General features: G+C 36.3%; 1 protein-coding gene across 1 annotated transcript in view; it reads left to right on the top strand.

Moving 5' to 3' along the window:
• Nucleotides 1–9316: 9316 nt before the first annotated feature.
• The window catches only part of LOC140166116 (WASH complex subunit 3-like), a 32669-nt gene continuing 24524 nt past the window's right edge, over nucleotides 9317–17461 (top strand). Inside the window, exon 1 of the mRNA XM_072189502.1 lies at nucleotides 9317–9498. Coding sequence (XP_072045603.1) covers nucleotides 9448–9498 — 51 coding nt within the window. The 5' untranslated portion in view covers nucleotides 9317–9447. The remainder of the gene's footprint in view (nucleotides 9499–17461) is intronic.

Here is a 17461-nt window from a genome sequence, read left to right as displayed (position 1 = left end):
GTTCAACTTAAAGGAGGATTTCGTGATCCTAGCATCCTCAGCTTTTTATGACATTTTCTGGGGACATTTTTCAGTAGATATCCACGAAAAAAGCCTATTCCCATAATTTCAGTTGATTCCGAATTTGCGTTTGTGAGTTATATAGGCCTATGCATGATTATGTGTATGACACTGCTCCATATAGGCAAGTGTTGTAATTTCGCTCTGGTATGCCTACTTAGGGCCTACTTTATTCCGCCCAGAACGAAATTCAAATTTGACGAGAAACTTTTGTCCCGCGGGCCCCCGCTAGTTGAGTAAACAGGAGCAGTTAGTAAACGGGAGTGGTTATAGTAAACATGGTAAACGACTAAACGGTGGTGATAATCATGGTATCTTGTTGTTTTTCCGTAGTCCACTTGCCAATTGTGCATATCTGGCTAGTATTACATTTAAGCTTAAAACTCTGATTTAATTAATGTGTGCACAATTGATAGATTTTCACAACTGATCTTTTCAGTCACCGTACGCCCTCTGTTTGTGTTTGTTAGTTTTAACTCGGATAATAAACTGGCAGATTCTAAAATTAGAATTGTTCAGTATTGAAGTGCCATTAGAATTATGCCATTATTTATGATATATGTTGCATTCAATAATATAAGCCTACGTATACTTTACTTTTACTGTCACAAATATAATTATATAAACTTTTTCATAACCATTTTATACTAGTATTTTGATGTAATAAATATCAGGGTAATTTCGAGTTCAACTGAATGCGTTCATCATGATTAATAACATTTTTATTTATCACTATGGCATAGTCTATACATGAATAGGATAGAATTATACCGGTACCCCAGGTTTACTCTGCGCACCCTATGTTTTTGTTCACGCAAGTGAACGTTAATACCACTTGCATGCACCCACATCTCATATGCACAGTTTATCCTTTACATACCATGTGTCTTGAATAATTCCTAATATCTCATACCCTCAGTTTGTATGCCTTTATCTAATCCTGCCCCCCCCCATGACAAACGGGGCTATTTCTAGCCCATTTAATCTGTGAGTGAGTCTGTTCAGTGTAGGAAATTTCATAGCCTTTTTTATTAAACATGTTTGCAATTGGCTTATAGCCATCACATGCTGCCCATAACTGATTGGTTAATAAAAGCTAGGCAGATCACTATGGTCCGTATAATTAGCTATAATTATTTTGTTTACTTAGTGATTATAGGCATATCATCTGTATAGAAACCTATTCACAATGACTCTCCATAGGTTTCTGTCCGAACTTCTACCTCCAATCCTGTCTTTCTCGAGGATGTCAATGTATACTCTTACATGCAAGAGTTAATGGTCTCCCATCTCACAGGCTTCTTTCTCCCATGCCTCGGTATCCGCAGCTGACCAGTAGGAGGCTAGTAGGCTTATGCCAGAGTCGATTTTTATGATGATGAACGCATTATGTTGAACTCAAAATTATACTGATGTTTATTAGAATTAAAGTATTCAATAGTAAATGGTCATAAAAAAAGTTTATATAATTAGTGACACAGTGATTTCGGAATCTACCAGTTTATTGATCGCAAAGCCCGAGTAAAAATCAGTACATGACAGATTGATGATGAATTAGGCCTATGAATTAAAAATTAGTCATTTAGTTTATTATTATTATTATTATTATTATTATTATTATTATTCATTAGGCATTTCAACAAAAATATACAGCAAAATTAGACCAGCAAGCAAGGGCTGCCAGGGCCCAACAAAAGTGGCAAATAAAGCACTGACATCTAAAAGATGAGTGGACCCCACCCTTGCAAGCTGGTCATGAAAATAAACAAAGTATTGCACTATAAATACACATAAAAATTACAAAGATTATTAACACATTAAAAGTACAAACATTTTTTTAAAAACAGCACTATGTTAAAACTAGAAGCATGAAGCCCCAAGATACAAGAGACACAATATATTGCACTTAGCCAAGCAGGAAAAAAACACACCACAACATAATGAGATAATGCCCCCCCTCCCACCCTATCACCACAACAAAACATAGATGGCACCAAGGATTAAATTTCTTGAATGGACTGAAAGTGTGGGATTTGAAGCAGTTAAAGCTATTGCACAAATAAATATCAGTGATAGGGTGGGAGGTCAGACCATTTTTTTAGGGAAGCGTTGGATGGAATGATAAAGAAAAGCATCAGTTTTGGCTTTGAGATGGTGAAAAATAAGGTGATCGGGATGCCTACTATTTGGACGGATTTTATTTAAAGCAGGCATAGCATTGCAGCAGTCAACATTGAGGAGGCATTTGGAAACAAGTGAAATGGACATGTATTCACGTCTTTGGGACAAATAACTGAGGTCAAGACGCGCCAAACGAACATTGTACTCCTCCTCGCGACGCTTCTGATGGAGAATAGCCCTGGTGGCAGTCCTTTGAACGCGTTCAAGAGCATTTTTGAGACGCTTTGTGTGGGGCATCCAGACAGGGGAGCAATAATCGAGGATGGGCAAGACCATGGTCCGATATAATTGGAGGAGAACCTCTGGGGGAGATTCCCCGGCCACATGGCGAATAAAACCAAGAAGTTTGTTGCTTCTTGCTATAACATGCTTAACATGAGCATCCCAATTAAGCTTATCTGAGATGATGACACCCAAGAGGGGAAGATTATTTACCTGATCAAGATTGATGTTGTTAATACTATACACTGATGGATATGAAGTACGTTTACGAGTGATAGATATAAATTTACATTTGGTAGGATTCAATTGAAGTGAATTACGAGACGACCATACTGAAAGCTTGTCAAGATCCATTTGTAAATCCCTTACATCATTAGCATTGTAAATAGCACGATAAAGAAATGTATCATCAGCAAATTGCCCGATACCAGAGGTCAAGTGCTGGCCTAGATCATTGGCATAAATGGTGAAGAGCAGGGGGCCAAGAACAGAGCCCTGAGGAATTCCAGAAAGGACAGAGACCCAATCAGCACTCTGCCCTCTAAAAGTAACCCTCTGAACACGACCTAAGACAAAGGAACTGATCCAGGCAAGCAGTTGACCTCTGATACCATAAGTTTTTTCAAGTTTAGAAATTAGAATGTTATGTGATATACAGTCAAATGCTTCGCTGTAGTCTAGAGAAATGAGGTCAACTTGAGTAGATTTACTGTCCATTAATTCCAAGAGTTCATTTGTTTTATCAAGTAATAGTGTACAGCATGATAAACCAGGCTTAAAGCCATGTTGACTTAATGATAAGAGATTGTTGTTACCTAGATGGACACGAAGGTTGTCAGCCACGATGCTTTCAAGCATTTTACAGACAATACTAGTCAGAGCGATGGGCCTGTAATTGGCAACATTTGAGCGGTCCCCCTTTTTGGGGCGCCCTCTACGGAGGCGTCCCACAATATTGGCATGTACTTGTGAGTAGCTTCTAATTTCAGTCTTACTAGATTTACTCCGCAATTGTTGTGCTATTTTGCTAAAATTATGCCCTTGCTCAGAAATAAATCCACAATATGCTTGGATTTTATTTTATTATTGTTTTCTGTTATGCACAGGATAAAATGGTGTGCGTATATTCTTTGTTTAAAAGACAAAATTAATGGATTTGTAAAAACACCAAATAAATCGAGACCTTTGACCTTTGTAACCACTTTGACCTTTGTAACCAGTTTACCGCCTCTTAGAACCCGATAGACGGTGACCAACACTTTGGATTACAATAGCCTAATCTGAATGGCATAGTCCAATAAGCTCAAATAAACAATCATAGTGCAAAATTTGACCTAACTTGCAGAGTATGAGTTTTTGTACCCAAAGTTTCAAAGTCAGGCATCTTATCAAGATCAAGATAGTGATAGTGACATAACAATTAACACGCTTATCTTACCAAGGTCTTATCTATCTGCATGGGGTAATTGGAAATTATGGTGTAGCCTATTTGTTTTAAGGATGAAACAACTGGCTCCTTTTGCATGGAAATTAGAACAAATTACTATACAAGCTGTATCAAAAAGTTTGGTACCCAGCAGTTTTGATAGTAATTGAAAAGCCTGGTTCTTCCAAATGCAATATCGGGTCCCCCTTAAAATGATAAAATGATCACACCATAAATCTTTTGTGACTGTTTATGACATTAATCAACAAATTATGCGGATCCTAGATGTGTCGAGGATGTTATGTTTATGAACAAAACGTTACGTTTGTATTTTCAACATTGTTAATCATTGCTACGTGTATGTTAACAAATGAAAGTTCTGTAATTATTTTAATTCTTCAATGCTAAGTTAGTAAGTATTCTTTTGGATATCATCAAATTGTAAATCTCTAGTCAGATTTTCAGTGTGTTAACAACTATGTATCAAAGATGTTACGTTCATGTACAAAACATTAACGTTCTTATCTTGTAAACATTGTATACCCATATAGCTACTTTTGAAGAATGAATGTTCTGTAATTGTCTTTTATCCTTCATCTCTATTAGATTTTCAGTGTATTAGCAAGTAGATGATGTATATGTATCACAGACGTTATGATGTATATGTATCACAGACGTTATACATTCATAAAAACTTTTCTTTTGGTCAACATAGGGTGAGATCCTCTTCTATACTATCCATCATTTCCCCCCTGCATAACGAAATTCTACTATATTCAATATCCAAATCATTATCTTTACTACAATATGCCCCAAAATTGAACTCCCCACCCCACATAATCGCAAATTGACACGACAGCTTCATTCCGATTCAATTTATTTCATCCAAAACGGTCCTGTGATACACCTTCCCCAATCAAACACATTTGTCTTGCATTTGATCATCTTCTACTCTTCCCTAGAAAAAATCATTATGATACCAAATCCCGGGACCAAATCTAAACACCATGCCATGGAATTCACCATATCACGTCCAAGCTCACATAATTTGGGCGCCCCATTCCTTTTTTAAAGGAATTTTTATTATAAACAGGGACAATATTGGCTTGTTTCCAGCCGCTAGGAAGGTGACCAGAACTAAGAGAAAGATTAAATAATTTGGTGAGAATTGGAGCAACCTGGTACATGCAGAGCTTAAGCATCCTCGCTGACAAACCATCGGGACCAACAGCACCATCAGTTTTAAGTTTTTTGATGCGGTGTATAACTTGGTCTATGGTTATTTGGAGGGAGCATAAGGGGGTCACAGGTAATAAGGGAGATGTGATATCAAAGGCTGGAGAGGTGGGGGCAGTAAAGTAGCTAGCAAAAGTTTGGTTAAAATTGTCAGCAATAACGGCCGGGTCAGAGCACAGTTTGCCGTTGACAACAAATGATTTAACATCGGGTTCTTTTTTGCGACCACGAACAAAAGACCAAAGGCGTTTTTTACTGTCGTCAGCAGTGAGGAGAGAATGAAGGTAGTTACTGTAAGCAGCTTTTATACCATTGGATACCCTGTTACGAGTTTTTTAAATGCAGCCCAATCAGTTTGTGATTGAGAAGACTTCGCCTTGCGAAAAGGGCATGTTTACGAGTTATGAGTCTGTGCATTTCTGGTGTAATCCAGGGCTTGGGACGTTTTCTTTGAGTGCGAGAAGGTATGGAGTCCCTAACACATGCCATGAATAAATCGAGAAATTGATCCCAGGCACCATCGATGTCGAGGGGAGCAAGACGTCCCATGCAGTCCGGGAAACAAGATTTTGCGATTTAAGCTTGTCAGCCTTTGCATAAACAAAGCATGTCCGGAGAGGGTTTTGAAGACGACTCGGAGTACCACGGATGCGAAATTTCACACCCAAGTGATAAGACTTGCCAAGCCCATCAGTGACGTCAACGTTGCAAATACGGTCCGGTCTTGATGTAAACAGCAGATCTAACATGGTACCATCTTCAGGGTTCATGGCAGAATGGTGGGGACAAGTAACCTGATTAACAAGTTGATGGAGGTTATTTGCATTTGCCAAATTGGCAAGTTCAGGAAACAAGGGGTGATTGGAATTCCAGTTTATATTAAAGTCACCTACAACTAAGATACCACTGTAGGGCGTAGCAGTCAGCTCCCAGAGCATGGTTTCAAGGTCTTGGATACCATTTGTAACTTCCTTAGGGCGGTAGACTACACCACACAACCATTTTTCATTTTTGATTGTAAATGACACCCATTTGGTTTCAAGCAGGGTATCAATGAGAGGGGTGTTGACAACAATGGGATCTAATTCAGGTGACAGGGCTAGGAGAACACCGCCACCTCTGCGGTTTGGACGATCACTGCGAAAGATTGAGTAGTTCTGAAGCACAACTGTTTGTGCATATGAAATATATCATTCAATTTTTGTCATTTAATTTGTCATGCACTAACAATATTTTGTCATAGGCCCCTACTGCATATTTGTCATTCATTAATTGTCTTTGTTTTTACAAATTATTCATCGTCATTAGGCCTAAATGAATTTTATAAGTCGTGAAAATATTTGTAATGATGAAAATAATTTGAAATGCTATAAATTGTTTCCACGACATCCCAGGCACATTTCAACAGTTTTTATCTTGAATGATATATTTCATATGCATGACGAATAAATTTGTCAATAGACCACTTGTTTGACGAATTAATTTTTCAGTGTATCTTTGTTCCATACTGTTTACCGTAGTTTTATTTGGTCTTGAAACACCCTCTTTTACTAATTATGAGTTTATCGTTTTTGTCCAAAGCCGAATACACGGTTTCGACGAACTCGTTACTCGAACTAGTTATCCTTCACTATTGAAGAACTAGTTATCCTTCACTATTGAAGATGTTGTTGATTCAATTTCCCATTGTAAACTTAATAAAAGCCCTGGAATTGACAAGATTACTAATGAGCTTATCAAAAACGGCGGAGATGCTTTAATGTCTTCCTTATTTAGTCTTTTCAAAAGACTAACAGAAGTTGAGTGTATTCCAGATGAATGGAATGAAGGCATTATAATACCAATCTTTAAGAAAGGCGATGTTAAAGATCTTGACAATTACAGGGGATAACCTTAACATCTTGTGTCTCAAAAGTATATAATAGGATTATCGCGCAAACTGTGTCAAAGTTTATTGAAGATAATAATATTCTAACTGAAGTGCAAGGCAGTTTCCGTAAAGACAGGCGCTGCGAAGACCATATATTCAACCTTAAAAGTATTATTGCAACGCGACAAGCTGAAGGCAAGCAAACATTTATGGCTTTTCTTGACTTTAAGAAAGCCTTTGACACAGTTTGGCGCGAAGGTCTGTTTAAAGCTATGAAGAGTATTGGTATTGAGGGTAATCTTTTAAATATCATTATAAACATGTACAAAAATGTAAAAAGTAAAGTAATATTCCAAGATGTAGAAACTGATTTCTTTACTGTAGATGAAGGTGTGAAACAAGGCTGTGTCCTTTCGCCAATTATCTTCTGCATTTACATTAATGAGCTTGCAAAAATGATCAAGGCCAAAAACTTAGGTGTAAGTATTTTTGGTACAAATATTGGCTGTTTGTTTTGGGCAGACGATGTAGTTCTGATTGGAAATAATGATAATGACCTTAACCTACTCCTTAACACAGCAAGCGAGTTTTCTAATAAATGCAAAATGTCGTTTAATTATACCAAATCGAATATTCTCATCACCGGGCAGCGTGTTAATGTAGATAGAAAATGGAAACTTTGTAATAGTTTCATCACAGAGGTCAACGAGTACAAATATTTAGGTGTTACCATTTCAAGGAACATGTCAGATCACTCTCATATCGAGGAAGTTGTTAAAAGAGGTAATCGATTAATTGGTTACATCAAATCAATAATTGATGACCAAGATGACTTTAATAGGGTCTATTATGGTGATCTCCTATGGAAATCAATTGGACTGTCATCAATCAATTACGCATGTGCAATATGGTTTTGTAAAGGTATTACAGTGATAGACAAGCTCGAAAATATTCAATATCACATGGCTCGAGCTATTCTCAAAGCACCAAGAAACGTTGCTAAAGAGGCCCTATATGGTGATCTTGGATGGCAAACTATTGCCTCTATCCAAAATAATATTCGTGCCAAGTACTTTAAGAGGCTTCAGGATATGGATGAAAACAGGTTACCAAAACTATTGTTTAAAGCAATCTTCCAAGTCAAAGACAAATTGAAATGGGGCTGGCTTTGTGATATGGAAAGTTCTCTAGAAAATGTAATATGAGTATGTTTTACAATTACGGGTTCACCGACCAATCAAGCAATGCAGATTGGTCAAACACCTTTAAGAATGTAAATAAAGAGCTTGATCATGACAATTGGAGAATCAAAGCCTTGAATAAATCTTCTCTTGACGACTATGTTAGGTACAAAGAGCGACCATCACTAGAACCATACCTACTTGATAAACTGAATTTTTATGGGTCAAGCTTAAAATTCAAAGCCCGCTCTAATTCTTTAGATTTGGAAGGAAGGAAAGTCATGGTCAGATATAAACACGGGTCTTTGTAAGTTATGCAATTTAAACCAGGAGGAATCAGTTGATCACTTTCTATTCAATTGTACAAGTTTGGACTACATAAGGAATGACCACTTCAAAAGACTTGAAAAAGATCTATGTTCTAAAGGGTGGGAAGTAATTTGGCATATGTTCTCGGTTGGGGATGCAAATATTAGACACCATCTCCTCTTAGATAACATCTTCGAAGATAGCTATGATCTAGGGTCTATACTTGATAAATGTAGTAAAATGTTTCTCACTGATGCGTGGAAAGAAAGGAGTAATATGTTGAAAGACTTATGATCTCATAATTAGGCCTATAACCCATATTAATGTATTGATTTATGAAGCTCATACAAACATGTATTATATAGTATAAGTATATCTGTATGACACTGTACGTGTCTTTTTTTGTAACAATTGATTAAGTTATTTCTTTCTTTCGTTTTTCTTCTTTCTTTCTTTCTTTCTTTCTTTCTTTCTTTCTTTCTTTCTTTCTTTCTTTCTTTCTTTCTTTCTTTCTTTCTTTCTTTTCTTTCTTTCATCCGTTCTCTTTCTTTAGCCCTCTTCCTCACTTTAGATTATTTATATGTACCCTTTGCTTGAGTATATTTTTACTTTGTTATATAATTGTTGATAATTATTAAGCTTTGTTTGTATATTTAATGTCTTGGATGCACCATCAGATAGATGAGTGCCGCTGATGTAAAAGTGAATTCCAAATAAAAACTTGAAACTTGAAACTACTCAGAAAGAGACGATCACATAAACCAATTAGTAGTCTCTGATACAGCCCTCAGAATACACGCAATACGCATAGTGAAAAGAGCACTGGTTTCGCAACAGTCACGCAATTAGCCTACACAAATTGAGCTTGGATTATTTAGACAAATTTGCTGGGGAGGATCTTTAATGAACTGCTCACACTCGGGGACACAGAAATTGTCATTTACTCGCAAAATCTGCGGAAAATGGATTCCGATGGATTACCACTGGTTGGACCTGGAGTTGATTTGACGAAGGTGAGTTTCATTCATTTTCATTCCCCATTGTAGCCAAATGGTTCATGTCAACACAAAATTTCGAGGACAGGAAGTCCGTCGAATTCGACAGTCATGACAGTCCAAATTGATTCAGGTCCGTAGATGTCATTATGTTTATGATAAAGACTGAAGTCTTGCTGGCAGGACTAGATCTCGCACCAGGCTCGAAGTGCCTTGAATCACTAGGCTCGCTGGAATAAGAGGGATCATAATCTCCTAATCGATCCTGACCAGACAGCTGCTGTTTCCCCAATATATTTCCCTGGGATGATGAAAGAAAGTACCATACATTGTACTATTCAATAGGGAAACCAGACAACTCGCCCCAAATACAACTCGCCCCAACGCTGGACAACTGGCCCCGCAGACAACTCGCCCCAACGGACAACTCGCCCCAGCAGTAACACTGGCCCCACATACAAACTCGCACCAGTGATAAGTGTATGCAGAGAATATCTTCTCTAGCATACATGTACGTAAGAAGGTTTTATCACTCGGCTAGGGATAGAACAATGATATATCAACAACTACATGAACATCGTTAGGCCTAATTGGCAAAATGTTGTGATAATTATTCCTTGAAATTTCGGTAATATTTGACAACTTATACTTTGGCACGAACGGCAAGTCGCACATCGGCATTCAGTAACATCAGTAGAATACACACACTCATCAACTCGAGTAATAATTAATAAGTAGTCAATAGAAAACAACATACCAATTAATATTCTTGGGTATGGCAAGTCCAAAAGTTGCAAAATTAAGCAAAATTGACGCCAGAATTTCGATCACCGTACAGCGAAACCTGTCGAATTCCACTACCATGACACTGGTTAAACTGCCGTCGATCGCGACGTTCTTTGCATGTTGTAATTATTTTTGTTTTATTGTGTGGAGGACGTACAGGAGGGCCAAGGAGGCATACCCGATAATGTAATTATGTCATGCCGAGATACCGTAAAGAATCCATCGTAAAATAGCCTACTCAAAGTATATGGCAAAACAAAACATTACATAAAAAAATAATAAAACAACAACAACAACAACGCTTGCAAGTTTTGTGCATTTTATTTTACCGACTCAGTTTGAGATGTTCAAAACTTGCAGTCCTATAAACATTAAATCAGAGAAGATATTCTTTGACATAAGGCCATGCGATATAAGGTGGGAACCTCTTTCGTGACGCACCATAAATTTCTGAAAATTACGTCTTCCCGCATTCAAAATACCATATCTAAGTATTGACCCTACCCCAGCAAAATTATACATTTTCTGAAAGGAAATTGTCCAAGGATTCCAAAAATGACATTGTTTTTTGTGGTGGGAGTATGCCCTAGAATGTTATATTCCAAAGTAGGGAAGAATTTTTTCAAAAAAAAGTGTGTCTGAAAAAAGTTTCATATTTTCATTATGATATACCCTACATGAAATTAAATGCCAGATTTGAATTCCTCAAGCCAAGACCTTTCCAAATATGTATAGTTTATTGGGGGTTGACATATTACTTGACCCCAAAAATTTGAATGAAAATTGACGATTTCATGACTTGAATAAAACAACGAAAAGGCAGAAATATGTGTAATGTGTTTCAATAAAGGCAAATATGATTAGTAAAAAGTAGCAAAAAAAAAAAAAAAAAATCATCAATAAACTCACTGAAACATATTCACATACAAATTTCAAACATACAAATATCAAAATAAGTCATTCTACAAGCATATGTTTATATTGAGCATATAATGTCTTTGTGATCCTCAGTTTGAAGAACAACAAGGTTTGTAGTAGATTTTTTCTGTGATGGAGTTATGTCAATACCTCTATACTGTGCTCTGCTTTGGGATAATAACTTTTCTTGGATCAAGTAAGCAACCCTGCCTTGATGTTTTTTGGTAAAACAACAATTACTTCATCTCCATGTACAAAAGTGTAGTTAAAATCTGACTGTGCTTGTGTTTGCTCATCAACAGTAATAGCTCTGTCTGATTCCAATTCAAACAAATGGTAGTCATATACATGTAGGGAATCAGAACCAGGTTTAATAATAGCAACAAATGATCCCTTGCATATCAAATCATACACATCATCATTAAGATGTTCTTCAGTTGGTTCAACAAGTTCAATTGAATTTTCAGCAACATTGGTACATCGACTTTCTGGAGCCCCCCCCCCCCCCCCACATTGCATCTTAATAATTAATTCTTTCTTGATACCTAATGACCCTTCTAATTAATAAAAATGTAATTTTGAACATGTTTAAGATTAACAATGTACATTGTAATATAAATGCAAAACACTTGGATATGAAATAGGGAGGTAAACATTTTACGTACATGTATGAAAGTTCTGTAAAATAATGCTTTCATCGGAAGCCGTAAATCAGGAATCTGAGCTTGTTAATTACTTTAACCTTCTAATTGAATTGAAGTTTTACAAAAATTAAAGTTTTATAAGACTACTTATGACATATTATTAATTCTTTAATCAAATAACATTTCCTTTAGACATGTTTTTAGTTTGTAGAATCAAATAAAGTTCAACCAAACTTGGGATACCGCTTTTCCCATACAGTTTCTATGGTACCGTGTCCCAATATCCGTGTCCCAATATCCGCCCACCTGCATGCTCGTTAGCATAATTAATCATAAAGTTAATTAGAATTGGTGGAGAAGGCTGGGTTTGGTGTCAAATGAAAGAAGAAAGAATAGGCTTTAAAATGATATCAAAATAAAAGCTGTAGGTGTTCATCTTCATATCTAAACAACTAAAGTCATTTCATATTTTAAGAAAAATGTTACACCCAAGCCTGGAAACAAGCAGGCGCCGAGCGATTTTTACCCTACGGTTACCGAGTTTTGACGCCTGGATCCAACCAGAATTACACGCCCAGGCGCCAGAGAAAATCTGAATTTTGCGCCCGGTATATATGACCATTATTGCTCCATTTTGACAAGTTCAGTGCACAGGAAATGGCCCAGTAGAACTTCGTCAGGCAAGCTCATTTCCACTCAAAATATTGGCCATTTCCAATGTATTTTCAACAAAATGCAGTGCCAAATCTTATCTTTTACCTAATATTTAGCCAATTTTCCTTAATATTTGCCTTCAGGGCTCATAATTTTGGCAGTATTTTGCCTTGTTTTCTGGTTAGGTGATCACGATGAAGGCGGCCATCTTGAATTTTGCTGATGTGTTTCTAGATATTATTTTTCCTAAAGGAAAAAAAGGCAGCCAAATTAAAATTAAATTTAATTTAATTTAATTTAATTTAATTTAATTTAATTTAATTTAATTTAATTTAATTTAATTAAAAAAAAAAAATTAAATCAAATTAAAAAATTGAAATAAAACTAAAATAAAATAAAATTAAACAAAATAAAAATAAAATAAAATAAAAATAAAAAAAATAGAAAAAAAATAGAAATAAAATAAAACAAAATAAAATAAATTGAAAGTCTGTTCAGATAACATCTCAGGTGAGCATTGAAAGCTGTAGAAATAACAAAAATAAGCATTTTGATACTTTCAGAAAAACGACTCCTGGCTCTTTAAAAATGGCTCCTGGTTCACTAGAAAATTACAGGACCAGGAGCCGCTTTTCCAAATGTTTGGCTCCTGGTTCAGACCGACTTATTTCCAGGCCTGGTTACACCACCCACTTATTAGTACTCCCACCTTGTAACGCAGGGCCATAACGAAACTATTAAAAGGACTGAAAATATTTGGCAAATTTTTCAAAGACAAATGAGCACAACTAGCAAAACAAACGCCAACAGCAGCTTTGAGATATTTTGTCGGTTCCGTGCTGTGCACTGACTTTCGACCCCCTTTTTGCACCGTGTGTTAGCGGTGGATTATTGCTGCCACTTACACAAAAACGCCGGGTGTGGTATGTGTTCAATCAATGGTACCGTGACTACGCTGCTACGCACGCAAGTGCCAGAACACACCGGCGGCGTACCTTGCTTGATAAGTTCCCGGGCCCGCGGCCGCGTGCTTTACACACTGATGTACGATCGATTGCTTGCGACGGAGGCGTATCTGGAGGCAGTGCCGTGAAGAAGAAAAATACAATGATTTTTGCAAAACTGGTTAAAGCCTAGTATTAATACGATTTCGGTCTAATTTTAATTTGGTTATTCTTTGCCAAATATTATTATAGTAACAACTGTCAGGAAAGTTTTCTGGTCATCCTGGTCATTCTAAACTGTGGTGTTCTATAATACAAATCAATGATATAAATCTAAAATAATTATATATCTTTAATCTAAATACTACTATTTTAATTATATAATTGTGTATTTTCTATGTATCAGATATATGTACATATCAGGGGACAGCCCCCCCGCTAGCTACGCTACTGGGAGGGTAAGAGTGAGAGAGAGAGAGGGAATCCATACAAGCTCATACAATATTAAGTACGTACGATAATAATGTACTTTGACACACTGCATATAAATGTTATTGAAATATAAAACCAAAGAACCAACGAGATATTTATTTTAATTTAAAGGAAAAGGCTGAACTTCTGATATGGAAGAATGGAGTTTCCAACATTTGTGTAGGCCTAGTGTCTTGCAGTGCATGCGTTTGAACATATAGACATTATTATATCATCATGCATGTTAATGTATCCGGTAATTATATACCGTACTTTTCATGCAAGAATGGGATTTTTGACGTTGTAGGCACACTAAAACTTTAACAACTATATACCCCCCCCCCCCCATTTACATAACGCACACCTTCATGAACAGTATTGAACACACGAAATCCACACTTGGAGCGGAATTGGAAAATGTTACTTTTATGGCGCATAAATCCAATTTATGATTTCTTTCCTATTTAATACAACATAATAGGCTAAATACAATATATTGTGAATATTCTTAAATCTGTTTAAATTTTTTTTATTCGTTTGGGTACACGAGAAAGACAATAATATTTATATGTTATTTACTTTGTTCTTACGTTTTTATACAAAACCTTCCCATTTCACACGAAAGATATTCAATTTATTTATTCTCTGAGAACAAACTTTTCTTCTGCAATTTGTTTTTACTTAAACAATGTGAAAAAAGTGGCGATAGCCTATTTAATGTTTAAAAATGTCCAAGATTACATTGGAGTCGGACAAATTCATTATGTTTTTAAGATATTGGAGCTACCATGGGTAAAAAAAATCCAATTAATGGAACAATTTCTTATGTAATATTATTGCAGGCAGTCAAAGAGCTTTTAAAATCCACAATATATTCTTTGTTGAAAAATAGCATTTTCATTAATGCAACATAACATTACATTGCCTATATATAATAACTTTAGAATGTATAGGCCTATTTGATAATGACTATTATCAGAGGGGCCTTTACATACAACATACTTAAATTTAAATGATACATGCGTACCTGTCTTCCAAATCTAGGTATATCAAACACCCAGATTTGGAAGTTATACAAAGTATATGTATTAGCGTATGATAATTAATTAATTATAGGCCTACATTTAGTGTTGACATCTTCGAGTTCAAACATCCCGTCTTAAAATTGTTGGCATATTTAGAGGATTAGGACACAGCGTAAGATGTGCCATGGTCATGGTGAGATACCCGGATAGCTCCATGGTGGTGTTTTAATCAATCATGATAATTAGTCCGCCATTATTGACAGGCAAGTTTCAGAAATTAAGAAAACAAAATGAATCATGATAACTGTCAATCACAATTATCAAAATTGTATCAAGTGTATGTACATATAAATGTATCTGATATATAAAAAATAAAAAAATTATATAATTAAAATAATATATAAGTTTTTCAATTAATTTAGATTTATGTCTTTGATTATTTTAGACACCACAGTTTAGAATGACCAAAAAACTTTCCTGGCAGTTCTTACTATATAATAATATTTGACAAAAAATAACAAATTAAAATTAGAACAAAATCGTATTAATACTAGGCTTTAACCAGTTTTGCAAACAAAATCATTGCATTTTTCTTCTTCGCGGCACTGCCTCCGTGCCTCCTTCACAAACACAAAACACGACCCGTAATTCTTGGGGTATACCGGGTATCAAATTGAGAGCAGACTACTTGACCAGGGACTTTTCAAGCAATCGATCGTACATCAGTGTGTAAAGCACGCGCCACGGGCCGGGACTTGTCAAGCAAGATACGCCCGTCGGTGTGTTCTGGCATTTCGCGTGCTTGGCCTTGGGAAGTTGGGAGCATTGATTGAACACATATCACACCGGGCGTTTCCGTGTAAGTGGCAGCAAATAATCCGCCGCTAACACGCGGTGTAATAAGGGGGCAAAAGTCAGTGCACAGCACGGAACCCACAAAATATCTCAGAAGCTGCTGCTACTGGCGTTTGTTTTGCTAGATGTGCGCATTTGTCTTAAAAAAATTATATATGAAATGAATATGAAAATATTTCCAGTCCTTTTAATAGTTTCATAGGTCTATGTCAAAGCAGATCTTCTCTGATTTAATATGTTTATAAGACTGTACATGTAGGTTTTGAAAGTTTTGAACATCTCAAACTTATTTTGAGGCTTTTTTTTAAATTTTAAGTGAGTTTGAGTCGCTAAAATAAAATACACAAAACTCATAAGCGTTTTTTTTTTTAAAATTTTAATAATGATTTGTTTTGCCATATCATATTTAAATTATTACATGTTTAACACTATTATAAAAAGTATGATGTTAACATAATTAAAAATAAAAGAGTGGAAAAACGTGCACAGAACATCGCGATTCACGGCAGTTTGACCAGTGTCAATCATGGTAGTGGAATTCGACAGGTTTAAGCTGTACGGTGATCGCCTGGTGATCGAAATCCTGGCGGCAATTTTGCTTAATTTTGCAACTTTTGGACTTGACATGCCCAAGAATATTAATTGGTATGCTGTTTTCTATTTACTACATAGTATTATGAAACAATTAATTACTACCGAGTGTGTGTATTCTACTGATGTTTCTGAATGCCGATTGACATGATTTATGTGCGAATTTCCGTTCGTGCGCTATAGGCCTACACGTATACTAAGAAGTTGTCAAATTTGACCAAAATTTTCAGCAATAATCACAAAATATTGCCAATTATTATGTTCATGTAGTTGTTCTATCCCTGTGTAGCAGTTTGATAAAACCTTCTAAGTTACGAATGCTAGAGAAGATATTCTCTGTGTACACTTATCATTGGGGCGAGTTGTATGTGGGACCAGTTTGTATACGTGGGGCGAGTTGTCCGTTGGGGCGAGTTGTCCGTTGGGGCGAGTTGTATTTGGGGCGAGTTGTCTGGCATTCTTAAATAGTACTAAAAAATAATGAAGAGATAAAATATAAACTTTTAATAAGTGCCCAGAGGGGTTGGGGGTCACAAGGAGGTACACATGTAAGGACCCTACTAGAACCCGGACACGGATTCGGACCCGGACACGGTGACGGCAGTGTTTTAGCTAGCCACCCGTCTGGCCGTCATTTTAGACTGGGAGTTTGCTCCTGGGACGGGCAAAATTAATGCCATGCCTTTGACAGATGCTACATTATAATTGTAGGTGTTTAGAAAGTCTGTTGACCTTTTTAGTAATCCAGGTTTGCAAAACAAGGCTACATGTATAGCAGCACATATTTGAACTCTTTGAACCCCCAATGGGCTGTAGAAGTCTGGTAAATGTTTTAAAGGTCAAATTGGGGCAGGCACATTTATTCAAATGACGGGCAAACCTGAATTTCTAGCAAAGACCCTGGGTGACGGACTCGGTGACGGACTTAGACCCTGACTTCGTTTGGTTACATGTACAGACTTACAGTCATGATTAGGCTAATGAAAGTTGACTCCCAGTTTCCCGTTACCCGACTCCGGTCAGAAAAAAATGCCGATCAAATATTTCATTATTTTCCATTATTTCATTATTTCACATTTTTCAAGTTTTTAAG

The sequence above is a fragment of the Amphiura filiformis genome, chromosome 12, assembly GCF_039555335.1.
Source record: "Amphiura filiformis chromosome 12, Afil_fr2py, whole genome shotgun sequence".
Lineage (NCBI taxonomy): Eukaryota > Metazoa > Echinodermata > Ophiuroidea > Amphilepidida > Amphiuridae > Amphiura > Amphiura filiformis.
The sequence above is the reverse complement of the archived record's forward strand: the minus strand, read 5'-3'. Positions and strand labels throughout refer to the sequence as shown.